We start from the raw sequence: 26,773 nt of genomic DNA on the forward strand, positions 1-26,773 counted from the left end.
CACCATACTTAACCTGTATGCTGAACAAATCATCCGAGAAGCTGGGTTCTATGAAGAAAAACGTGGCATCAGGATTGGAGGAAGACTCATTAACAATCTGCAATATGCAGATGATACAACCTTGCTTGCTGAAAGTGAAGAGGACTTAAAACATTTACTGATGTAGATCAAAGAGCACAGCCCTCGTTATGGATCACATTTCAATGTAAAGAAAACAAAAATCCTCACAACTGGACCAAAAAACAACATTCTTATCAACGGAGAAAAGATTGAAGTTGTCAAGGACTTCATTCTTCTTGGACCAACTATCAACACTCACAGAAGCAGCAGTCAAGCATCAAATGATGTATTGCATTAAGCAAATCTGCTGCACAAGACTTTTAAAGTGTTGAAGAGCAAAGATGTCAGCTTGAGGACTAAGGTGCGCCTGACCCAAGCCATGGTATTTTCAATAACCTCATATGCATGTGAAAGCTGGACAGTGAATATGGAAGACCGTAGAAGAACTGATGCCTTTGAGTTATGGTGTTGGAGGAGAATATTAAAAATGCCATAGGCTGCCAAAAGAACCAATAGATCCGTTTTGGAAGAAGTGCAGCCAGAGTCCTCCTTGGAGGCCAAGATGGCCAAACATCGTCTCTCATACATCGGACATATTGTCAGGTGGGACCAGTCACTGGAGAAGGATATCATATTTGGTAAGGTGGAGGATCAGAGAAAAAGAGGAAGACCCCCCAACGAGATGGATTGGCCAAGTGGCAGTATCGATGGACTCAAGCGTGGCAACAGTAGTGAGGTTGGCCCAGGACCAGGCAGTGTTTCGTTCTGCTGTGCATAAGGTCGCTATGGGTCAGTACCTACTGGATGGCACCTAACAACAACAACAACATGTGCATTGTCTTTGATGGGTTATAAGGACAAAAAACTGCAAAGGAATTCTGAACTTAGAATTACATTTGTAGTATGTTTGTAGTAATATGGGTGCTTTCCAGTCCAGGTATGGCCCTGTAGGATTAGCACTGAACTGTAAGTTGGTTTGAACCAAGGCCACAAGGTTGGCCTTTCAGAGTCACTATTCAGGGTGGCTAGGGGTTTGAACAACTTGACAGCACTTAATAACATGGGTGTTATAATTCTTAAGGGTGAATATATTAATGTTGGGAACTAGGATTTCACTGTGAGAAAAACAAGATACAAATATGGAATGGGAGCAGGTGAGGAAGAATCCTATGATGTTGAGTTGTAAGTATTTCCCTTCCCCGCATAGCTCTGTCCACTGAAAGGGTCTATAAGCAATGAACCCCAGATATTGGTTTGTAAATATCATACTCCACGTCTGGGGTAGGGAATGCACATGCATGAACATTGAATGTCATGCAGTGCACGAACACTGAATGGCATTAGGATTGAAAAACAGAAAATGCCCCAATTAGAACAATTAAGGAAATCTGGGCTGCTAATTACATGACAATAAGTGTTTGTACATTTAAAGACGTTAAAGACATTTAAATGATGGGATTGTGCTTAAGTAGTAAGAAATCTATTTTTAGGTTTGAGTTACCACTTCTGTAACCCACTTTCAGGAAAACAAAACAAAAAACCGCCTGGCAAACGTTAACTGTGAGTTTAGGTGAAAGTCTTCCACTTTCGAATTTAACGAAATAAAAGGTTGAGAATATGAAGCAAAAATCCACTTCTGTGGCGAAAAGTCAACTCGAAACCACTAGCTTACAACCTTCTGGGCATAGCGGTAAAGCCGCAGACAGCAAAGAACAGAAAAACAAGTCCTAAACCTTCTGCGTAGAGTGGCGTAGTGACGTGCGGCTACCCGGAAGAAGGTTCCGACGCTCCAGCAGCTTTCTCTCTGATTGGACGAAGAACAGTCACGCTCAACCGGAGCTTCGAGAAAGCCCAAAGCAGAGAAATGGAAGGGGCGGGACTGAATGTTTTATTTGACCAACCGCTTTTCACAAATTCAGCCTCCTGATCTCCAAGGTTCAAATGAAAAGCCGTTAGTAAAGTAGTAACACCTAGTCTCTTTCCTCTCAGGACTGCCGGTTTTCCGTTTACTTTTTCTTTATTCCGCTTCCGGTACCGCCTAGTACGGTCAAGAAGGTCTGTAAGTTACTTCTGGGCAATCGATGTTTTTGTTTCCGGTCTATGGGACCCGGCTGCAGTTGCCGTCAACCCTGTCGCCGCCATCATGTCAGACTCGGATAGCGATGAAGATTCGACTGGAGGCGGTCCATTTTCTCTAGCCGGTTTCCTTTTCGGCAACATCAATGGAGCCGGGCAACTGGAGGGGGAAAGCGTCTTGGACGATGTGAGGGGGTGGGCGTGGGGATAGGGAGGTGGGTGGTGCGGCTCAGGCTGGGGGGTATAGTGAGGAGAGTGAGAATCAAGCACGTTGTGGTAGCCTCTGGACAGGTGCAGTTAACCTCAGAGAAGAGGAAGTGAATGGGAAGAGGAGCGGGGTTCTCTGGGCGTGGGCAGGGAGAGTAGCCTGACAGACAGGAGAGGGTAGGACAGCGCCAGGGTGTGGGTTGCTTGGAAGAGAACTTTCTACCTGAAAAGGCAATCAAGGAACCTAGCGAAATAGCTTTGACATCGTTTCTCTGGAAATCTTGGAGATTCTGGAAAACTGGTCTGCGTGTCTGACCTAGCTGATCCGAGGCAGCCCTGGAGAACTGGACAGAACCTGGGGCGCATTCCTTGGGTCAGGCTCCACCCATTAGAACAGTGACTAGTCACAGCATCCTTGTGTGATGGAAGCAAGCGTAGTTTCCCCCGTGTGTTCATTGACATTCATGAAATTGTTGCCTGTGCCCCGTTGAAGCATGCAAGTTCCCATTCACAAGGAATATAACTGGTCATGTTTCCCCTCCCCTGCTACACATGCAAAAGAGCAAAAAAGTCATCGCCTGACCTGGCCTTGTTCAGAGAACTGCTATTCCATTCTAATGGTCGTACTGGTGGTTCTTTGACAAGTCGTTCCTTGTATAACGTTGAAAGTGGCAGCTGGACGTGGGCAAGGTACTTTAGTAAGGATCTGGTTAACATGGAGTTTAGTGGAAGATCCACTTTATAGTTCTTGAGTGTAGTAATGCTCCTTGTCATGGTGGCCCAGGGAAATGAGCCATGTGGTGTGGGAAGCTTGGGTTTAGTTGTTACCCTTCTACTCTGGTGCTGTCCCTTTTTTCAGGAGTGTAAGAAGCACTTGGCAGGCTTGGGGGCTTTGGGTCTGGGCAGCCTGATCACTGAACTCACTGCCAATGAAGAATTGACTGGGAATGACGGTGCCCTGGTAAATGATGAAGGTGAAGTCTGGGACACGGGAGTAAGGAGGGGAGGAGGGAGTGAGAGTTACTTGCTCTATGTTATGTTGAGAATCCCCCCCACCCCTTTTTGTTAATTAATAGGGTGGATTAAGAGTACAGAAGATGCCGTGGACTATTCAGATATCAATGAGGTAGCAGAAGATGAAAGCCGAAGATACCAGCAGGCAATGGGGAGTTTGCAGCCCCTTTGCCACTCAGGTGATTCTTCAGTGTCATCGCTAAAAGCTTTCCAGGGCATTTTCCTGCTTGTGTAGTTCACTTTTGACTCTGCCTGATTTCTGTCCTTTAGTTCCAAGTAGCTCCTATCTGCTTTTGTGTTGTGATGTTGTGAGGCAGTCTCACCATATTGAGGCTTTTTATTTTCTCATATTCTTCAGTACCAAATTCTTAGAGAATACCAAGTAAGGATGTTAATGCTTTCCTCATCACCTAGTGTTTGTGTATCCATAAGGTTCATGGCATTCTTCTAGATGCTGTTACAATTACAGATGGTGAAACAAACAGTCTTTGTTTCCAATGAATTTGTAACACAAGAAGGATAAAAGTATACAGTATCCTATATAAATAGATACGTATATCATCTCAAATTCTGTGAATTGTTCAGCTACCTATATGCTGATGATGTTGCTGTTAAGTGCCATTGAGGTGGTTCTGACCCATAGCGACCTTGTATAGGGTTTCCGAGGAGCAGCTGGTGAGCTTGAACCACCAACTTGCAGTTCAAACGGCTTTGCAGTCTGGCACATTAACCCACAAATGTGCTTAATGCTTATTCAACATAGATTTTTCTTCCTGGTCTAAGGTGTTACATTATGGAATCAGAATGTCAGGGCTGGGAGGGTTCTCAGTGATTATTTTGAACCTCCGCACATATGTGGAAGTCTGACTAATTCAGTAACTTTAGTTTATTAGACATTGATTGAGTACCATTGATTGTGTGCTACATGGAACAAAGATAATAAAATTTACAATCTGATCTTGAGGAGCTTAGAGTTTAGTACTCTTGGAACCTAGAGCTACTAGTCGTAATCCATTCTTTCAACTACCCTACACGATCTCTGATTGCTTGTGGGTTGCTAATTTTTATGCATTGTACACTTTTGTATTAAGATTCCAGGGTGCCCCAAAATAAAGATAAAGCTATAGTAAATACTTGAACTTACTTGCTACAGGACCAGTTAGTGGATTTGATTAATTTTTATATAAAGAGAATTAACTGCACCACATACACAAGAAGTAATCCAAGAAAAATAGAAGATAACAGGGTCTACTTTCAAGGATTTTTAATCATTTGTGGAAGGTGGGATAAACAACTACCAAAAATTATCCATAATTATTGTTGTTATGTGCCAACGAGTTGGCTCCAACTCATAGCTACTCTGTATAGGGTTTCCAAGGAGGGGATGGTGGGTTTGAACCACAAACAGTCTGGTGATTATCCTGCAGTGCCACACCAGACTCCATTATCCATAATAAGGCATCAGCTTCACAAGGTCATGTTTCTGTATGGAATGTTTAATTTAGTGTTGAGGGGCTGCCAGAATAAGTCAAATTGCATAGCTAATATTTTTAAGCACTAATATTTTGACTAAGGCTAAGGAGTGGTGATGGCAGCTCTTAATTTTCAGTGGAAGGTATAATTTTCAATTATGGATTAGGGGGTGCCTAGTTGGGTTTTATGAGCTGACTTCCTGGAGAGGGAGGTGTCTCAGTACTATGGAATGCTCATTTCCAGATTCTTTTGTTTTCTTTAGGTACCTTCACCTTGCCCTTAGTTTCCCCTCCCCCTGGCACAGACTGCTTTGCACAGCTTGATTTAAAAGGGTTCTTTAGAAGTGGTTGGATGTCATTAGGGAAGGCTTCAGGGAGGTAATATGTGAATACATTTTTCAAAGAGATAAGAGACAAGGCTTGATAGGAGGAAGCAAGCAACAGGGCATTTTGGTTTGGAAACATGACTTGTCTAAAGGTTTGGAAATAAAAATGAGCAAATTGTGTGTGTGTGTGTTGGGGGGATTAACCAGTAGTTTTGCTTGAAAGTAGTGGAAAGAATATATCACAATAACCAAGGATACTTAGGTGTTAGGAGCGATTTGGCAGTACTTTTGTGTATGCGTTATTTGGAGTTTGATGTCCTGAAGAATTATAAATCAACATAGATTCTTAAATTAAGAGGCAGAGTAGTATAATGGTAAAATCATGGACTTTGATTTCAGAATGTCTTAGGTTCAGAATGTCCTAGATTCAAATCCCTACTATGTATTTAGTGTGACTCCTAATCTCTGGTGCTTGGATTTCTCATTTGTAATAATTCCTTAGTTTTCTTGTCTGCAACAAAGGTGGTGATAGCAGCTACGTCATTAATTGATCTTTTGTGAGAATTTGATTTCATTATCACATGATATGAAATCACATCATGCTGGGGTCATTGATGCTCAGTAAATGGTAGTTAATTACCTTTAACTTCCTAAATGGTGTTTTAGAAAAGTGGAACTTGTTGCTCTGGGCTTTTTAGTAGAAAAGAGAGATGTATCAAACTAATTTGGAATCTGGGGTGACAAATGTGGGTAATTATAGGAAGGGTCAAACTTGACAGTTGCTGAAAAAACATCCGTGGGACTTGGTCGGTGAGGGTATGTATTTTATCATTAAACCACATTGAGTTCTGATTTTATCATTTAAAGCTGTATTACCCTGAGTAAATAAGTTATGTAACTCAGAATAATTCTTACTTAGTACCATTACTGGTCATAGAAACCCTGTATAGGGTTTCTGAGGCTGTAAATCTTTATGGGAGCAGAAAGCCCCATCTTTCTCCCGTGGAACCGCTGGTAGTTTCAAGCTGCTGACCATGAGACTAGCAGCCCAACTCATAACCACTACACTATTATTGGGAGGATTATAATGGAGTAACTATAGATGCCTAGCGCACAATACATGAAAGTTGATGTAATTACTACTATTGATGGTTAGAAGGAGCCCTAGTGGTGCTGTAGGATAAACACTGGACTGCTAACAACAAGCTTGGCAGTTTAAGCCCCCACCCATCTTTGTCAGATGCTTTGTGGGAGAGAGAGGAGGCTTTCTGCTCTCGTAAAGATTTACAGCCTCGGAAACCCTGTACAGGGTCACTGTGAATTGGAATTGACTCTATGGCAGTGAGTTTGGTTTGGTTTCAATTGATAAGAGTCTGGGTGATGCAAATGGTTAAGTGCTAGACTACTAGCTGAAAGGTTGACCGATCAAACACACCCTCTGATGTCTTGGAACACAGGCTCCCAAAAGGTCCTGGCCTTGAAGACCTTTATGAAACAGTTTTTCTCTGCACACATGTGGTTGTCATGAATCAGAATCAACTTGATAGCAACTGACAACATTAATGATTAATTGAAAAAGGTGTGTTGAAGGTTAGGAGATTAATGAATGAGAGAGGAGACTAAAGTTAGAAGCTGGAAATGTGAGGATAGAGGTGGTAATAATAGTAACAAAAGGGAATTTAAAGGAGGTGCGACAGAAGATAAAACAACCTGTTGTCAAGTTGATTCCGATTCATGGGGCTCCATATGTTACAAAGTTATACTGCAGCATAACCACCACCCTTGAGAGTGTTGTTAAGTGCCATCAAGTCAGTTCTGACTCAAATCGATCCTGTATAGGTTTTCCAAGTAGTGGCTGGTGAGTTTAAATCGCCAACCTTGCAATTAGAAGTCTAGTACTTATCCTACAGCGCCCCACCAGGACTCTCCTTTGAGGTTGTTGTTGTGAAGTGCCGTCGAGTCAGTTCCGACCCATGGCGACTTGTATAGCGTTTCTAAGAACCAGCTGGTGAGCTTGAACCGCCGACCTTGCAGTTCAGATGGTTTTGCGGTCTAGTGCATTAACCCACAATGCCACACCAGGACTCCCTTTGAGGTTAGTACAACTTAAAAAAGTTGAGTTCATTCCAACTCATAGTGACCCTATGTTGTTGTTGTTGTTAGCGCCGTCGAGTCGATTCTGACCCACAGCGACCCTGTATAGGGTTTCCAAGGAGCAGTTGGTGAGCTTGAACCTATAGCACAGCATAAAACTGCCCCATAGATTTTCCAAGGCATGTAATCTTTACAGAAGCAAACTGCCGCATCTTTTCTCCCTTGGAGTGGCCGGTAGTCTCAAACCACTAATCTTTTGCTTATCAACTGAGTGCTTAACCACTGTGCTACTAGGTTAGTAGATGACAGTAGGTTGCACAACTTAGGGATCTTGTGATAATTGGATAGAGTTGTTGAATATCTGAGGAGACAGGTTCTTTAGGAATTGTGAAAAATGACAAGTCAGGGCAAGATTTGGGTTTAATCTGGATAAAGGTGATTCTTGAGAAAGTGCATGGTGAGTGTGTATGGGGGTTAAAAAAAGTGTTCAGGACCAAATGTTGAGTGATACCTGTGGTTACAGAGGCAGTCAAACGAATTTATAACTACAGAAGGTATACAGAAGAAGTAGCGAAGAAAGTCCAGTCTTACAGGAAACTTAACAGAGGAAAAAGAATGTTAAATTCAGTTTTTGAGTTTGAACAGAGTGAAAATGAAAACCAAAATAAAATTTGATCAGAAGAAGGAATCAAAAGTTCCTAAATAACTCTTATGAATGCCCTATATTTCTGCATCAGGCATTAAACAAAGTGTTGGGATATTTGTCTAACCATGATGTCCTTCTTCTCTTTCTGAAGGCATCTCTAAATTCTTTATGAGGTGCTTAAAATTCTTGAATGGTAGCTCAAGGCTGTTGTCTAACTTTCTGGATATTGAGGAGATATCTTGGTTTTATTATTAGATTATGATGAAGATGACTATGATGCTGATTGTGAAGACATTGACTGCAAGTTGATGCCACCTCCACCCCCACCCCCAATACCAATAAAGAAGGATAAAGACCAGGATGCTCTTGCCAGTGGTGAGTAGAAATTGTTTGCTTTTGTCTAAGGAACAAGTTTCCATTCGTTAGTGTAGACTTGGACATACGTATAAAGGGGCTATTAAATAAAATTAGGGAGTCCTGGTGTGGCGCTGTGGGTTAATGCGCCAAACTGCAAAGCTGTTTGAACTGCAAGGTCAGCGGTTCAAGCTCACCAGCTGCTTCTCGGAAACCCTAGACCAGGGTCGCCCTAGACAAGGTTGCTATGTGTCGGAACTGACTCGATGGCACTTAACAACAACAACAAAATAAAATTAAGCTGCTAGGACAGGAAAGCTTCTACATCTTTAAATGTTAACATTAAAAGAAAGATATGCTTCAAAACAATTGGCAATAGTATTTTCACATGAATTCAAGAAAAAGTGGTTCTTACATTTAGCTGTCCTTCAAAATCACCTCAAGTCTTATTTTAAAATGCTGATTTCTGATTTCTACCCCTAGAGAATCTGATTCAGAAGATTTAAGGTAGAGTCTAGGAATTTTAAAGTGTTGACTCCAAGTGATTTCTGATGCAGATAATCTGCATACTGGTATTTGAAAACTACCTATTCAGATGACTTTTTTTAAGAAGAAGAAAATGGGGGAAGGCATCCTGGAATGTGTATAAGTCATATAGCACCAGGTATCAGATGTTCAGAGATTTTAAAGGCAGTGTTTTTGGTCTTCTGTATATTTGGGCTTGTTCCCACTCACAGTGACCCTATATAGGGTTTTCAAGGCTAGAAGTCTTTGCAGGAGCTAAAGCCTCATCTTTCTCCCTGAAGCAACAGGTGAACGCAAACTGGTGACCTTGAGGTTTGCAGTCCAGTGCTTATGCAACAGAGCCACCACATTCTCATTTTTATGGGCTTAGTTAGTCTAAATTCTTCTGATGGCAAGATAAAAATCATCTGTTAGCTTTATGTCATAGGTCTTATTTTATGCTAAACAAATTTCATTGTTATCCTGTGAGTTAAAAAAAAAAAAAAATTATCCAGTATATGGATCCCTGAATAGAACATGATATAGGGCCTGACTGTATAAATTATATACATTTGCTATTGGTCACATTTCTTTAACCTCATACACTTACACAGAAAGTAGTAAATTTAGTAATAGTGTTTGTTTTCTCTCATCACATAGGGTACCAGGTACAAGGTGAGTTGGGGCTGGTGGGACATACTGAGTTGGAATGAGTTTTCTGGGTTGCCTACTAGTAATCTGGGTGCTTGGGACTATAACCCCTGCTATTGAGCTGTGCGTGTATACCCTAGAGTGGGTATTGGCTGAATTTGAGGAAATATGCTCACAGTTACATGTCACAGGGGTTTCTCTTCCTTGTTGCAGTGTCTGAAGATGGAGAAGGCATCATCTTGCCCTCCATCATTGCCCCTTCCTCTTTGGCCTCAGAGAAAGTGGACTTCAGTAGTTCCTCTGACTCAGAATCTGAGATGGGACCTCAGGAAGCAACACAGGCAGAATCTGAGGATGGAAAGCTGACCCTACCATTGGCTGGGATTATGCAGCATGATGCCACCAAGCTGTTGCCGAGTGTCACAGAACTTTTCCCAGAATTTCGACCTGGCAAGGTACTTTTATTGAAAACACCCATATTGCAGATCACTGACCTCTTCCAAATACTGAGTTCTGTTTTAGAATGATGAATACAGAATGGATAAGATCTAAGAGTTTCCTTATTTAATAATATGTTGACTGTGAGAGCTCTTTATACACCATATTAAGTTCTTATTTGAAGTTATCTACCTTAATGGTAAATATAATTTATGTTGTCATAAGAAATTGTCCTATTGTTTTAAAAGAACTAGTCCAAATTATTGAGGGACATTTTTTACTTCATTGGTAGATGTTATAAAGCTCAGTTTAGCATTCCTTATCCTTCCCCACAGTTGAGTAGACCTTCAGGGGAATTTCCAGGCCCATGTAGTGCTGTTCTATTTGGCACTGAGACTGTGACATAGTAACATGTTCTGTGTTTTAGGTGTTACGGTTTTTACGTCTTTTTGGACCAGGGAAGAATGTCCCATCTGTTTGGCGGAGTGCTCGGAGAAAAAGGAAAAAAAAACACCGTGAACTCATACAAGAAGAGCAGATCCAGGAGATGGAGTGCTCAGTAGAATTAGAAGTTAACCAGAAGTCTTTGTGGAACTATGACTATGCTCCACCACCACCTCCAGAGCAGTGTCTCTCTGATGATGAAGTAGGCAAAATGAAAGATCTGGGATGAAGGCCTACAAAGGGAACAAATGGGTTCTTCCTAGTTTATGTCTAATTTAGAAATAATACCTTAGCTGACAAAGTCCTCTGGTGATTATCATCACATATCCATGCTTTCAATCCTAGTGGGCTTCCCTTTTTTCTATTGTAATAGAAAAGTATGGTGGCTAGAGAAGGGTTTGGGTAACTGGTAATGCTTATACTGGTGAACAGAAAAGTTGGAATGCGAGAGTGTGCCAAGATGTACCACCCACCATTCTTTAATTCTAACTCCAGGTTAAAGAGTCTTATTTTAAGAATCATCCTAAGTTCCCCTCCTAACTTTAAACTCCCTATAGTTTTAAGACATCAGGGATTCAGAAATCTTCCCCCTTCTACTTTTTCCTCTGTTACAGATCACAATGATGGCTCCAGTAGAGTCCAAGTTTTCCCAATCAACTGGAGATATAGATAAAGTGACAGATACCAAACCAAGAGTGGCTGAGTGGCGTTATGGGCCTGCCCGACTATGGTACGATCGGCTGCGTGTCCCTGAAGATGGCAGTGGTTTTGACTATGGCTTCAAACTGAGAAAGACAGAACAGGAACCTGTGATAAAATGTAGAATGATGGAGGTGAGCAGCACTGGGATGTAAAAATTAGAAGTTAACCAGGGGCCTGTCATGTCAGGGGCCTGTCAATTTTACTAGACTTCTTAATCAGGGAGAAACTGGGTACTATTTCTTTGGTGGGAGATTTAGATGCCTAATATTTTTGCTTGGTGTATAGTATATCACCCTGGCAATTAGGGTCCTTTTCTCAAGTCAAGGACCATTTAAGATACATCTCTGTTAGAGGATTAGAAGAGGGGGAACTGTGACCAGTCAATATTTGTTGTTCCTTCCCTATTTCTACAGGACTTTAGGAAGCTGGAGGAAAGCAGTGGCACTGATCTTCTGGCTGATGAAAACTTCCTGATGGTGACGCAGCTGCATTGGGAGGATGATATCATTTGGGATGGGGAGGATGTCAAACATAAAGGGACAAAACCTCAGCGTGCAAGCCTGGCAGGATGGCTTCCTTCCAGTATGACTAGGAATGCCATGGCTTACAATGTTCAACAAGGTGTGCTTCCATGCCAACTGTGTCTAGCACACTGCCTTACAACCCAGTCATCCTAAGTTACAATCTTTTGGGCTGCTGGGGGACAGTGAAGTGTTTTAATCTGACCCTTGATGTTAGCTTGGTGGGGTGCGCTGTAGGATCACCCACCAGCTACTCCTCAGAAACCCTATATAGGGTTGCTATGAGTCAGAACTGACTTGAAGGCACTTAGCAACAACATCAATGAATTAGGACTGACTCTGGATTCTCATTAGAAAAAGTTTTAAAGCCTCTTTGAAGTCAAAAGATCTTTCTGAATTGCAACAATGGCTCTTTGTCTTTTGTCTAGTATTTGCTTTTTTTTTTTTTTTAAATCCTTGAAATAGGTTAAAAAAAAAAAAAGGTAAGCAATGCTTAACATAGAAAACTTTGAAAATACAGTCCAGCATTCTTTCTTTGCCCCTCCAAAATTTTTTTAAATTGCCAATATTCTTAGTATCCAAAGATAAGTTTATGATGTATTTCCTTGCTGTCTTTCTTCTTTCTTCTTTGTGTATTTCTAAATAGTTTACCATTCAAAGTTCTTCATAAAAATGTTTAATTACATGAGAAACTCACTCTCAGTGGGGAAAAGCATTATGAAATGACATATTTGATACCCATTTGCAAATGAAAAAAAAGGCAAACTACATAAACATGAACTAAAAGGAAATACACTAAAGGATTGACAGTGGTTATTTCTGGTCTGTAAGATCACAGTAGCGTAGTGGTTACGAATCGGGCTGCGAACCTTAAGGTCAGCGGTTCGAATCTACCAGCCGCTCCAAGGGAGAAAGATGAGGCTTTCTACTCCCGTAAGATTTACACCCTCGGAAACCCTGTACAGGGTCACTATGGGTCGGAACCGACTCGACGGCACTTAACAACAACAACAAGATCACAGTCAGCTTCAAATTTATTCTTTATACTTTATTGTATATTCTAAATTTTCTTCACTAAGGAGCTCTGGTGGCACTGTAGTATAAGCACTGGATTACTAACCTCAAGGTTGGCAGTTCAAACCCAACGGCTGCTCTGTGGGAGAAAGATTAGGCTGTCTGCTCCCATAAACATTTACAGTTAGCAAACCAGTGCTTATCCTACAGTGCCATACTTTATATTCTTACATGGAAGTTTCATGATTTATTTACCTGAAATTATTTTTGTTACTTCCATTCATTGTTGCCAATTTTACCATATCATTCATCAATCCCTATTGTTAAGTATTGACACTGTTTAAATTTTGAAGTAAGAAATACACTGTCCACTTGGTTCTTTTTCAGTACCCACATGAGTCACTACTAGCACATGTGCTCATGATTATTGTGGACATAAATGTTTTGTCTGTTATTTAGAGTTTCTTCCTTCTGCTTTGACTAGGTTTTGCAGTCACCTTGGATGATGACAAACCTTGGTACTCTATTTTTCCTGCTGACAATGAGGAGCTGGTATATGGACGTTGGGAGGACAACATCATTTGGGATGCTCAGTCCATGCCCCGGCTGTTGGAGCCTCCTGTTTTGACACTTGATCCCAATGATGAGAACCTCATTTTGGGTATGGTACTGTCAGAGGCAAATATTCCTTCTCCATCTTTGACAGCTTGCTGCTAATGTCATGGGGCAGGAGGAACTCAGAAGAGTTGGAGAAGGTCAATACTAGACACTTCCAGTGTCTAGTATAAGTATAAGATTGTGACTGTCAGTTTCTAATATTTGTGGATTGTTTAGGAAAAATACTTATAAATGTAGGAATGTTGGAAAGTAACACCTTGAGATTTGTCAGGAATACAGTTTGTTTGGTCAGAATGAATCATGGACTAGAAGGGGTCTTAGGCAGAATGAGAGATCTGGTTAGGAACTATAAAGATATCAGTAGGTAAAGTGTATCTTAAGGGATAGCCACTCCAGAGTGACTTATTTCATTCTCAGAAATTCCTGATGAGAAGGAAGAGGCTACTTCTAACTCCCCCTCCAAGGAGAGTAAGAAGGAATCATCGCTGAAGAAGAGTCGAATTCTCTTAGGAAAAACAGGAGTCATCAAAGAAGAACCACAGCAGGTCTGTGAAGGGAAAGGGAACTTGGTGCTTAGAAGAACCAAAAAAAGTTAATGGGAAAGGGCAGTCTAATAAAGTTTGTTTTATTTGATGATCTATCATTAGAACATGTCTCAGCCAGAAGTGAAAGATCCATGGAATCTCTCCAATGATGAATATTACTACCCTAAGCAACAGGGTCTTCGAGGCACCTTTGGAGGGAATATTATCCAGGTAAAAGTAGCTTCTTTTCAGTTGTGGGTGGGGACCGACTGCTTTGTTCTGATGGAAGGATATGATTAATCATGCGTAGGCTGGAGGTAGCAATTAATTTAAACTTTTCTGTTTCTTGTTTTTCAGCACTCGATTCCTGCTGTGGAATTGAGGCAGCCCTTCTTTCCCACTCACATGGGGCCCATCAAACTCCGGCAATTCCATCGCCCACCTCTGAAAAAGTACTCCTTCGGGGCACTGTCTCAGCCAGGTCCCCACTCAGTCCAGCCCTTGTTAAAGCACATCAAAAAGAAGGCCAAGGTATGAGTAAATCCTGGCAAGGAAGAAGCTAAAAAAAAAAAGATGGTGAGGTATAAATTGGGGAAATGAACTGGATATTATGTAACATTAGGGAATTATAGTTTATTTTCTAAGGACATGATGTGGTTATATAGGAGCATGTTCATACTCTTAAAAGATGCATGCTAAAATGCTTAGGTGGTGAAGTATCATAATTGCAACTTTCAAAACTGATATAGCAAAATCTATAGAGAGTTAAACATAAATAGGCAGAATATAAACTAAAACATAGGTGATGGTTTAATAGGTTAAGTGTTCTTAATAGTTGTTGAACTTGGTTTAAAATTTTTCATAATGAAATTGAAAACAAGCAGGGTAGAAATTTTTTTTGTTATGTTTGCCTCAGAATGAATGGCATCAACAATTGTAATTATTGCCCTATCGTGAACTAGTCTGTGTTCTTGTTATGGACAGATGAGAGAACAAGAGAGGCAAGCATCAGGTGGTGGAGAGATGTTTTTTATGCGCACACCTCAGGATCTCACAGGCAAGGATGGAGATCTTATTCTTGCAGAATACAGTGAGGAAAATGGACCCTTAATGATGCAGGTTGGCATGGCAACCAAAATAAAAAACTACTATAAAAGGGTAAGTCTCTGCTCTAGAAAATCTTTGTTACTAATGCAGTTATCCAGTGATAATCTGCAAATTTGTATTTGTTTTTTTTATACTATAAACTTTTGGGGAGAAAGGAATGTTGTCTTTTGTATAGTTAATCATTAGCAAAGAACCATGCTCAGGGAACATTTTGTGTAGGTTTATTGATTATACTGTTCTGTGATAGTAACTGGGTCTTGCTATGTTCTTCATAGAAACCTGGAAAGGATCCTGGAGCCCCAGATTGCAAATATGGGGAAACTGTTTATTGTCACACATCACCTTTCCTGGGCTCACTCCATCCTGGCCAATTACTACAGGTGAGGGATTCTTGTTATAACTCTTTCCTAAAGGAATTGACAGGCAAGGAGCTTGTCAGCCCAGAAAAAACCAGTTGAATGGAGAAAATCAATATAACCCAAAAATGAAAAGACAAATACATCATTTTCAGCACAATACCCATACTTTTCAATTACGCTTTGTTCATCTGTCAACAAGCTTTCATATTCCCTTATTAAAAAATATTTTAGGCTGAGCTGTGAGCCACCAATGTGCACTTCTGCCTTCACTTCATCAGAGGTGAATCTTTGTCCTAGAAGGGCTGCTTTCAGGGGACCAAACAGGTGAAAGTCCAATGGAGCAAGATCAGGACTATAGGGAAGATGCTTTAACATCTCAAAATGTAGTTTTTGCAGTCAACAGTGTGGGTAGAGGTGTGTAGATGTGCATTGTCATGCAAGATCGCAACACACCTGAATAGCAGTCCTGTGCATTTAATCCTAAATTTAGTCTTCAACTCTTAAGTGAATATATCGCTGTAAGGAGCACTGTTGATTGTTGAACCTTTTTCCTGATAGTATTCCGATACTGGCACTTGAGAGTCCCAGAAAACTGTAAGCATTAATTTTCCAGCTGATGTTTCTATTCCATTCTCTGTCGTTTACTCTCAGGCTCTTAGTGATGAATTCACATCTCATCACTAGTAAAGATTTTTTTAAAGAAACTTTGACTTTCCTTTGAGTATCAGCCCAAATTTTGTTTGCAGATGCCCAAATGCACTTCCATGAGTTGTTTCTATACCCATTTTGCACAAACTTTACAAAACCCAAGTCTGTCATGGAATATTTCATAGAGTCATGGCTGATTTGCAAATTATTTGCCACTGTCGCTCCTCCTTTTGACAGAATCATTTCACATGCACACTCAATGTTGTCATCAGTCGTGGATGTGGACAGGCTTTTTAATATTTTTTATAAAAACATGTTATCCTACATCTAAGGTTGGAGTCCTCATGTGGCGCTGAAGGTTAATGTATTGGACTGCGAGGTCAGTTTGAACCATAAGGTCGGCCTTTCAAGCTCACCAGCCATTCCTCGGAAAACCCTATACAGGGTCACTATGAGTCGGGATGGCACTTAACAACATCTGCAGCAAGGCTAAGTTTAAATTAGTTTTTGAAATGTACACTGGTAAGAAACCCAGAAATAATCTGGATGGCATAGGGAAGTCAGCCTGGAATTAATGATTTTCTGTAGTTAATTTATTAAATGTCTTTTGTATATGTAAAATTACTGCATTGTGGTCATTTGTGAGTTTGAACCACACCTTCATCAAGCCATCTTCAGTCCCTTAGTGTAGTGATTTTTGTTTCTCCTTTTTCTGATGGATGTAAAGGGGCCATTTGGTAACTTGACCACATATTTTTGTCAAAGGAAAGTATGGCTGGCTGGCTGTGTGCCGTGGAGTCAGTTCCGACTCAGCGACCCTGTACACGGTTTCCGAGGCTGTAAATCTTTATGGGAGCAGAACGCTTCTTATGCAGAACAGCTGGTAGTTTCGAACTGCTGACCTTGCGGTTTGCAGCCCGATTCTTAACCACTACGCTACCAGAGCTTCTTAAAGGAAAGTATAGATGTTCACCAATGATGCAGGGAAATCTCCAGCACTCTCCTGCTTTGTCTTTTCTCCATTTCTCTTTTTTTTTTAAGAATTTATTGTCATTTGGGTGAATGTTTACATAGCACATTAGTTTTCCATTCAACAAATCATACACATTTTGTTCGATGACATTGGTTACAATCAACTCAAAATAATAACATTCCTACTTCCTCTCTCGGTTCATCATTTCCATTTGTTCATCTTTTCTGCCCCTTCCTGCCTTCTGAACTTTATTTTTGGGCAGATGCTACCCTTCTGATCTTATATATTTATATAGTTCATTGTTTTGAGGAGGAGATCCTCGTGGGGGTGCAGGGAGAGATTGTTCACTTTACAGAACCTATCATGTAGCTGAAAGTTGATTCCAGACTTGAGGGGTGTCTAAGGGCCACAGTCTTGAGCATCCACCATTCTTTATCATACCAATAAGTCTTGTCTTTTTCATGATTTGAATTTTGTTCTGCATTTTTTTTTTTCTCCCTCTGTCCAGAACTATCTATTTGTGATACTGATCTGAGCGGTTGATGGTGGTAGCTGGAGACCACCTGGTTCTTCTGATCTCAGGCTACTGAAGTGTGTGGTTTAAGTATTTAAAATGGGATGATAATAGAGCATACCTCATGGGGATGTTGTACAGTTTAAATGAACTTATGTACATAGATATGTAGCAAAGTGCCTGGCATAAGAGGAAAAGCTTAATGAATAATAGCACAGTAGTTTTATTACAATGTATTAGTTTGTTGTTGTTACGTGCCGTTGGGTCAGTTCTGACTCGTAGTGACCTTATGTAGGGTTTCCGAAGAGCAGCTGGTGAGTTTGAACCACCGACATTGTGATTCAAACTGACCTTGTGCTCGCGTGCTTATCCTACAGCTTAATATTGCTGTTGTCTAGTTTAAACATTTCAGCATGGCATTTAACATTCTCTACAATGTGGCCTCACCCTGCATATCCCACCTTTAGCTCCTGTATCATATAATTTCTCTTAACAATTGGAATCACTTTTCCTACTTTTGTACTTGGTTTATGCCACTATCAGTATTGCTTATTTTTCTAAAATATCTGCAAAGCCTGTTGTTTGGGTGTGGCACAAACAGTTAAGTACTGAGCTACCAACTGTAATGTTGTGGTGGTTTGAACCCACCCAGAGGCACCACTAAAGAAAGGTCTGGCAGTCTGCTTGGCTTTGCAAAACCTGTGGAGTTAAGTTCTACTCTGAAAACATGTGGTCTTCGTGAGTTAGAATCAATTTGATGGCAACTGGTTTTGTTTAGGTCTTACATCTCTAGTCTGTTTCCCACAAGATTTTAAGCATCATCTTTACACTCACTCTCCTTAGTTGTTTTACATTTAGAACTTATTTCCTGTACCCATATATCGAAGATCCTCCCTTTTTCTGCCCATTCTTCTGTTCAGAGTCCTGGTGTGACACTGTAGGATAAGCACTGGACTGCTAACCGGAAGGTCAGTGGTTCAAACCCACCAGCCATTCCTTGGAAACTGTATACAGTGTCACTATGAGTCAGACCAACTCAGTGGCACTTAACAGCTATTACTGTTCAGAGCCTTCTTGTTGATCCCCATATTGCTGCTACTTACTTGTTCAATGCCATCGGGTCAGTTCCGACTCATAGTGACCCTGTGTAGGGTTTCTGAGGACTGATTGATGGATTTGAATCAACCAACCTTACAGTGTAAACTGACCTTGCAGTCCAGTGCTTATCATGCAGTGCCACACCAGGACTCCATAGGGCTGCTAGCGAAACTAACTCAAATGTTTCTGTCCTTTCTAGCACATTTCCTACCTCATTGCTTTTTTTTTTCTTTATTAGTTCACTAATGTATTCAACAAATGTGACCTCAACTATTGTTTGTCCACTAGCAAAAGGCATCTTGTTTAGTAGAGGGCCAGACAATTCTTGTTCTGGTCACCATGAGCCAACTTGATGGCAACTTAAAATGTCAACAGTTTAGTACTTGTTAGTTTATAAAGTGATTTTCACATATAACCCTCATAACAATCCTGTGATTTTCAGTAGCCCCATTTTATAGATGAAAAAATTAAGACCAGAGATGTTAAATAACTTGTCTAATGGGCATACATTGAGTGTCCAGAACTAGTGTTGTTTCATTTCAAATCTTCTGGTTTCTCATTTCTGATTTTTAGGTAGGAATTGTATAACCCTGTTTTCTATTTCACTTGCTAATTATATTACTACAGAGGTCATATGAGGATGGAGAATAGAACAACTCGATTTTCCTTTCTCTTCAGAGAATGAATTTCCTAGGGCTTCTTTTTGTGGGGATTTGGTTAGGACTATGGCTAGGTTTAGGATAGGCCTAGGTCTTTGTTTAGTGTTAGGGTTGTGGTTAGGACTAGGGATAGTGGTAGGGGTAAGGGTTGGGCTAGGTCTAGGAGTGAGTGAAGCACTTGGTCTAAGAGTAAGGCTAAGTCTAATTTTAGGGTTTACAGTTAAGTTTATATTTTTTCTTGAAATCTACTTGATTTTCTCTTCATTTGGAGGTTCTTATACTACATTACTCCTTTTTTTTTTTTTTTGGCTTTATTTTTGTTGCAAGCTGGTATCACTGGCTCCCTATTTTCAGTCTTGTTTTATTTCTAATAGCTCTATATCTGGGTTGAGTTCTGGGTGATACTGTCATGTATATTAATCTCAAGTATTGCCTGTTGTTGTAGGTTCTCTATCCAAAGAGTTCCCTTTAGTAATTTTTGTAAGATTTGTCTGGGTTTTACAAATTCTATTAGTTTCTGTTTATTTGGAAATGTCCTAATTTTGCCATTGTATTTGATGGACAATTTTGCTGGGTATGATTCTTGTTTGGCCTTTTTTTTTTTTTTCAGAATTTTATATATGTCATCCCATTGTCTTCTTGCCTGCATAGTCTTATTAGTTCTCCTTTGTAGGTAACTTTTGTTTTTCCTTAGATGATCTCAGGATTCTTTCCTTGGTTTATTGATGTGTCTTTGTGATTTTATTAAGGGGTCTATACTGGTGTGACAAGTAGCTCTGGTAGTATAGTGGTTACGAATTGGGTTGCAAACTTTAAGATCAGCAGTTAGAAATTACCAGCTGTTCTGCGGGAGGAAAATGAGGCTTTCTGCTCCCGTAAAGATTTATAGCCTTGGAAAACTTGGAAACCCTGCACAGGGTCGCTATGAGTTGGAGCTGACTCCATGGCACATCACGACCGACTGGTGTGACGCTATAGGATGACCACTGGACTACCAGTGGTTGTCAGTTCAAACCCACTAGCCGCTCCTCGGAAATCCTATAAAGGGTTGCTATGAGTCGGAACCAACTCAGCAGCACTTAACAACAACATACTGTTTGGAGTTCGTTCAGCTTCTTGATTGCATATCTTCACATCTTACATGATGTGTTTTCTTCCAACAAATATTCCATAATTTTCTCTTTAAGTTTTGTTTGTGTGTATATGTGTTTTGTTTTTTTGTGTTTTTTTTTGTCTCTTCCTGTTCTGGAATTCCAGTCACATAAAAGTTACTCTACTTGATGGTGTTTCACATGAATCTTAGGTTTTCATTGACTTTTTTATTCTTTTTTTTTTTTATTGTTTCACTAGTAGAGGATCATATCTTCTGAATTTCTAATCGATGATTTTATATGGTTTCGTATTTTTTCATTTATTTTGTCAATTTGTTCTTGTAGTGTGTACCTGAATTCTTCTACTGTTTTCCTTAATTTCATCTGTAGTTTTCTCAATAATTCTCTCAATCCTCTATAGTTGCTTAATTAGTAGTCTTTTAAATTTTTTCTCAAGTACTTCTGATACCAATTCTAGTGTTCCTATTTTCTGACTGTATGTTGGTCACATGTTTGAGGCCATCTTTCTTGTTTCTTTGTGTAAGCTGAAATTGTCTCCAAGGTATTGTGGTGGTGTTGTATTTATGTTTAGTTGATGGTGTATGTTGATGTACTCTCAGGCACTCACTGCTTGTCTCCTAGTGGATGTGGTAGAGCCTGGAAGTGTGAATACAGTTCTGTTTACTTTTTGTGTAGCGTAGTTTTGGTGGGTTCACATGCTTGCGGATGTGGAGGTGGTATGCCAGGCACTTGACCCTAGGCAGGGCAGAGACTGTGCATGGGGAAGTGCAACTAGCTGCTAGACTGGCAAAGATGGGCATTGGCCGTGTCCCCAAATACTAGGAAGACGCGGAAAACAAGGAAGACCGAACCTTCCCTCCTCCCTTACTGCCAACCTTTAGTTTTGTCCTATGTATCCAGGCCACTATATTTTCAGCCTTCCACAGAACTCAAGATGGCCCTGCTGCTCCAGGCCAGCCAACAGCTTGCCCATTTTTCTTTTTTTGCTGTTCTATTCAGCATCCTCTTCCAGTTGTCACTCATTTCACCTCTGCCCTGCCCGCTGAAGCTCAGGGTTCCAGGACCACCATGTGTATTTGTTTCATTTGGTCTCTCATGTCCTTATTGCACAGGGTTTGCTCAGTGCATCTGTCTACTCCACCATCTTGCCCTAGAACCTTCCCAAAACTCGACTAGTGCTTCTTTGAATATAATTTTTTTGTGTGTGTTTTTATTGTTAGGCATTTGAGAACAACCTTTTTCGTGCCCCAATTTATCTCCATAAGATGCCAGAAACAGATTTCCTGATCATTCGGACAAGACAGGGTTACTATATTCGGGAATTAGTGGATATTTTTGTGGTTGGCCAACAGTGCCCTTTGTTTGAAGTACCTGGACCCAACTCCAAAAGAGCCAACACACATATTCGAGACTTCCTACAGGTAAGAATGAAGGGGTAATGAGTGTGTACATAAAATGTATGTGGATTTGGGGATTAGCAGAAGAAGAGATGCTGGTATGGGCTTTTATCCTTTGTTTTGCCAAATTAAATACATTTGGTTTGTTGGGCAGGTATTTATTTATCGTCTCTTCTGGAAGAGTAAAGATAGACCTCGGCGGATTCGAATGGAAGATATAAAAAAAGCTTTTCCATCCCATTCTGAAAGTAGTATCCGGAAGAGGCTAAAGCTCTGCGCTGACTTCAAACGCACAGGTCTTCAGTTTTGTCTAATTATTTGTCCTTTCCAACTCTTCAAGAAAAAAAATGGCTGTCAGTAAAGAGTAAGCAATCAGTTAACAACATAGAAATAGAAATTGGCAACCATTGAAAACTGAAAGGAGGAATTGTCGAGTCTTCTAATTATAGAGGTTCTTTTTTTTTTTAAGATTTTTATTGTGGATTGAGTGAAAGTTTACAGGGCACATCATCAGTTTCACATTCAACAATTCATATAACTTGTTTCATTACATTGATTATAATCCCCTCCATATACCATCAGTTAAAAGTATTTCTCTTTATCCACTTTAGCTTTTTTTAAAAAAAAAACACACAAAAAAACCCACTCAGGCATATATAATAAATTACATCTCCAAAGGGCACATTCTGCAGGTCTGCTCCTGGCCACCAGTTCTTACTCCTTCTCTTCTTAGTTGATGAATCTAGAGTCCTCCATGCCCCCATCTCTACCTCCATCTCTGGTATTGCTGCTTCTCTGGATAAGGTCCCACATTCTATTTGTGTGGTCCTCTCTTGATGGTCCTAGGGTCTTCTGTTTCTGGACTGTAAGATTAATCACTCCCCTTTTTTTTGTTAGGAAATTCAATGTGCTTGTGAGAAAGGAAGTGCTATATAATGTGCTGGTTTTTTGTTTGTTTGTTTGTTTGTTTTTCATGGTAAGCTAAGTTTTTCCTAATACTGAATTCCAAAGTAGGGTCTTTCTTGGCTAGTCATGGTAAATGTGGCAAGTCCTGTTCCCTTTTAGGGCACTGCCTAGTTCAGTCTTGGTTTGTTAACCCTTTTGCTATCAATGAATGTTAAGAACTTTGGAATTTAGAGCCATTTCTTTTTTCTTCTCTCTGTCTTGTCCAGGGATGGACTCAAACTGGTGGGTTTTGAAGTCTGATTTTCGTTTACCAACTGAAGAGGAGATAAGAGCTATGGTGTCTCCAGAGCAGTGCTGTGCTTATTATAGCATGATAGCTGCAGAACAGCGACTGAAGGTAAACAGCTTCCACTTTTTGTTATTGTTTAATTTCCGTCGAGTCAGTTCCAACTTATAAAGACCCCATATGGGGTTTCCAAAGAGTAGCTTGTGGGTTTCATGCCCATGAGAAGGGGGAGAAAACTTGACTCTCAGACTTAAGAGGTGATGACTACTAGATTATTAACAATTATTAAAAATTTCAAACTGTGAGGTACTCTCTGTACATCAGTTCTGGGGAAAATGACAATGTAATAAAATATCAGTGGGAAGCTTAATGGGGTATTGCTGGTGTGGTGCTGTAGAATTAGCACTGTACTGTGAACCACATAGTCAGTAGTTCAAACTCACCGGCTGCTCCTTGGAAAACACTATACAGGGTGGCTAAAGTTGAAACTGACTCAACAGCACTTAAAAACAAAAAGCGTGGTTTACTATGAAAATGCTTTCTCATCCATTTGGGTGAGAATTTCATTTCTTTGTAAGACAGGCATGTAAGCAGTCCTTGTCAGTTTTTTATGTCCTCCTAAGTGGATAGAGATATGATGATGCTGGTGCTAGAGGTGTGGTTTAGAGAAGCACAATATCCTTACCAAGCCAAAGTAGGAATGATCTGGTTGGAGTGGGACACCTCGGTACTTATTCAATATAAGTTATTAGGTATTTTTTTTTGGCTTCCTAATGGGGCCCTGGTGTGGCGCTGTGGGGTTAATGCGTCAGACTGCAAAGCCATGTAAACTGCAAGGTTGGTGGTTCAAGCTCACCAGCTGCTCCTTGGAAACTCTACAAGGGGCCGCTATCTATCAAGTCAGTTTCGACTCATAGCTACCCTGTTTAGGGTTTCCGAGGCTGTAAATCTTTACAGGAGCAGAAAGCCTCATCTTTTCTCTTGTGGAAAGGCTGGTGGATTCAGACTGCTGACCTTGTGGTTAGCAGCCCAAAGCTTAACCCATTATGCTACCAGAGCTCCTTATCAATCAGCTAGTATCTTCTAATTGCCTTAAGAATATAGAAAAGTGATGCAGTGATGACTTTACAGATTCATTCTCTATGCAAAATATGCTTTGATATTTTGTACTTGGTATTCAGTAAAACTAGTGCATTGTGTTTATCAGTTGATTAATTTATGGATGAATTTGTCCTTTCCAGGATGCTGGCTATGGTGAGAAGTCCTTTTTTGCCCCAGAAGAAGAAAATGAGGAAGATTTTCAGATGAAGATTGATGATGAGGTAAGACTTATTTATGCTCTTTTTTTTTTAAAGCTTTTATTGACAGAACATCAGTTTTGCACTCTACCAATCATATTTTGTGTCATTGCAATGATTACAATCCTTTCCATGCACCATTGATTAACAGTATTTGCCTTATTCCCTCTTCTTTTTTTGATGTACACAAATACATGCAGGAATATACAATCATGTATATTACACTCATTTTTTAATAGCATGTCCCGTTTATCCTTTTTTTAACCAGATGTATTGAGATGATTAACATAAAATAAACTATGTGTATTTAAAGTGTACAATTTGGTTTTGTGATATATGTACTTTATCTGTGAAGCCCTCATAACAAGATAATGACAATATCCATTACTTCCCCTTCCCCTCAAAGTATCTTGTTAGGTTCTAACTCATAATTCAACAGAATGAAACATTTCCTGGTCCTGCTCCTTCCTCACAATTGTTTTTATGTTTGAGCACATTGTTACTGCTACTGTGTCAGTCCATCTTGTTGGGGGGTGGGGCTTCCTCTTTTTCACTGACTCTCCACTTTTCTAACTATGATGCCCTTCTCCAGAGAATGGTCCTTCCTGACATTATGTCTAAGGTACGAGAGATGAGGTCTTGTCATCCTTGCTTCTAAAGAGCATCTGGCTGTACTTTTTCCAAGACAGATCTGTTTGTTCTTTTGACAGTCCATGGATATATATTTCCTTTTTTTCTTAGGCAAATACCAAAGAGTGGAATGAATGGATCGTATGATCCATCTATCATAATTTAACTTTTTAAGAAACTGCCAAACTTGTGAAAAGTGGCCTTATCATTTCACATATATGCTCTACATTGTTGTTGTTGTTGTTAAGTGCCGTCGAGTCGGTTCCGACCCATAGCGACCCTGTACAGGGTTTCTGAGGGTGTAAATCCTTACGGGAGTAGAAAGCCTCATCTTTCTCCCGCGGAGCGGCTGGTAGTTTTGAACTGCTGACCTTAAGGTTCGCAGCCCGATTCGTAACCACTACGCTACCAGAGCTCCTACATACTCACCATCATTTTTAATGTTGGCCATAAAGGAGCTCTGGTAGCGTAATGGTTACGAATCAGGCTGTTAACCTCACGGTCAGCAATTTGAAACTACCAGCTGTTCCGCAGGAGAAAGAGGAGGATTTCTGCTCCCATAAAGATTTACAGCCTTGGAAACCCTGTACAGGGTCGCTATGCGGCACATAACAACAACATTGGTACTAGGTATGTATTGGCTTTTCATTGTAGTTTTAATTTGCACTTCCCTAGTGATCCCTGAGGAGTCCTGGTGTGGTGCTATAGGATAAGCACTAGACCTCAAGGTCGGTTTGAACCACAAGGTTGGTAGTTCGAACTTACCTTGGAAACCCAATAGGCAGTGGGGGGAGTCACTATTAGTAGGAATTGACTTGGCTGCACTTAACAACAACAAATGGTCCCTGAATGAACCCTAGCGACGCGTAGTGGGTTAAGCATTGGACTGCTAACTGAAAGGTTAGTGGTTCCAACACACCAGTTACTCTTTAGGAGAAAGATGAGGCTGTCTGCTTCCATAAAGAAACCCTACGGAGCAATTCTGCTCTGTCCTACGTGGTCGCTGAGTCATAATTGATTCAATGGCAGTGGGTTTGGTTTGGTTTTTGGAATGGTCCCTGGTTGGCCTGAATGGTTTATGCTTGCCTATTAATCTAACAGTTGGTGATGCAAATCCATTCATCAGTGCCACAGAAGAAAGACCTGGCGATCTGCTTCTGTAAAGATTAAACTGTTGTGAATCTTGAGTGAAGGTTTACAGAGTAGATCATAAGTTTTTGATTCAACGAATTATACACTTTATTGTGTCTCAATGATTGCAACCCCTGCATGTAGCAGCAGTTATCCAATTTCTTCCTCCCTGTGATTCTTCCATTCCATCCTCCTTCCCAACCCTTCTGAACTTTGTCTTTAGGTTAATGTTGCTTGATTTTGAATGGTTGACCATTCCATGGTGAGCAACAACTAGTGTTGTTCTCGCCCCTATATACCTCCCTACAACTTGGCTAAAAATTGAGCCACGAGGGTGAGTTTTGTTCCAGATCCGAAGAGTGGATAAAGATCATAGCCATGTGTTGCTTCAGCCTCTTTCTGACTAGTAAGCCTGGTTGAGTTTTGTTCCACATTTTCTCCTACTCTATCACAGACCTTCTAATGTGATCCCTTTCAGAGTAGTTGAAAGTGGTAGCCAGGCACCATCTAGTTCTTTGGGTCTCAGGGTCATGGAGACTGATGTTAATGAGTTCATTAATCCATTGGATTAATTGATTTTAAGCATATTCAATTTTCATCACTCTTTTCTGCATACATTTAGAGACCAGTAGTTGTACCTTAGATGGATGCTCTGAGCTTTTAAGATCTATCACTATACCTGTCTTTGGGAACTATGTTATGCCAGTTGACCATGGACTATGGTCCTGAGCCCTCCTCAGCCCCCAGGCCCAGCAGCTCAAGAGGTTTGCTAATACCTAAGTTTTTATTATTCCTCCCCCCCCCCCAAGTGCCACCACATTCATACATATACATTTGCATGTATTCCTCTATCAAACTTTTATATATTTGTAGGTATACTCTCTCTCTCTATCCTATTCCTGTTTAACCTGTGTATCTCTGTCTTTGTGCGTATCTATAGAACACTGTTGCTGGATTGTGTATATAACACTTGTTATGTGCCGTCGAATC

General features: G+C 40.5%; 1 protein-coding gene across 1 annotated transcript in view; it reads left to right on the top strand.

Annotated features, from left to right (window-relative positions):
• Positions 1 to 2,119: 2,119 nt before the first annotated feature.
• The window catches only part of TAF1 (TAF1 RNA polymerase II, TATA box binding protein (TBP)-associated factor, 250kDa), a 119,106-nt gene continuing 94,452 nt past the window's right edge, over positions 2,120 to 26,773 (top strand). Inside the window, exons 1-18 of the mRNA XM_006868546.1 lie at positions 2,120 to 2,323; positions 3,203 to 3,317; positions 3,420 to 3,536; positions 8,151 to 8,270; positions 9,681 to 9,859; positions 10,270 to 10,488; positions 10,901 to 11,119; positions 11,402 to 11,609; positions 13,008 to 13,184; positions 13,559 to 13,686; positions 13,789 to 13,896; positions 14,023 to 14,196; positions 14,650 to 14,823; positions 15,048 to 15,152; positions 21,356 to 21,556; positions 21,687 to 21,828; positions 22,705 to 22,835; positions 23,966 to 24,046. Coding sequence (XP_006868608.1) covers positions 2,204 to 2,323; positions 3,203 to 3,317; positions 3,420 to 3,536; positions 8,151 to 8,270; positions 9,681 to 9,859; positions 10,270 to 10,488; positions 10,901 to 11,119; positions 11,402 to 11,609; positions 13,008 to 13,184; positions 13,559 to 13,686; positions 13,789 to 13,896; positions 14,023 to 14,196; positions 14,650 to 14,823; positions 15,048 to 15,152; positions 21,356 to 21,556; positions 21,687 to 21,828; positions 22,705 to 22,835; positions 23,966 to 24,046 — 2,718 coding nt within the window. The 5' untranslated portion in view covers positions 2,120 to 2,203. The remainder of the gene's footprint in view (positions 2,324 to 3,202; positions 3,318 to 3,419; positions 3,537 to 8,150; positions 8,271 to 9,680; positions 9,860 to 10,269; positions 10,489 to 10,900; positions 11,120 to 11,401; positions 11,610 to 13,007; positions 13,185 to 13,558; positions 13,687 to 13,788; positions 13,897 to 14,022; positions 14,197 to 14,649; positions 14,824 to 15,047; positions 15,153 to 21,355; positions 21,557 to 21,686; positions 21,829 to 22,704; positions 22,836 to 23,965; positions 24,047 to 26,773) is intronic.

Source organism: Chrysochloris asiatica, unplaced genomic scaffold (genome assembly GCF_000296735.1).
Source record: "Chrysochloris asiatica unplaced genomic scaffold, ChrAsi1.0 scaffold00118, whole genome shotgun sequence".
Lineage (NCBI taxonomy): Eukaryota > Metazoa > Chordata > Mammalia > Afrosoricida > Chrysochloridae > Chrysochloris > Chrysochloris asiatica.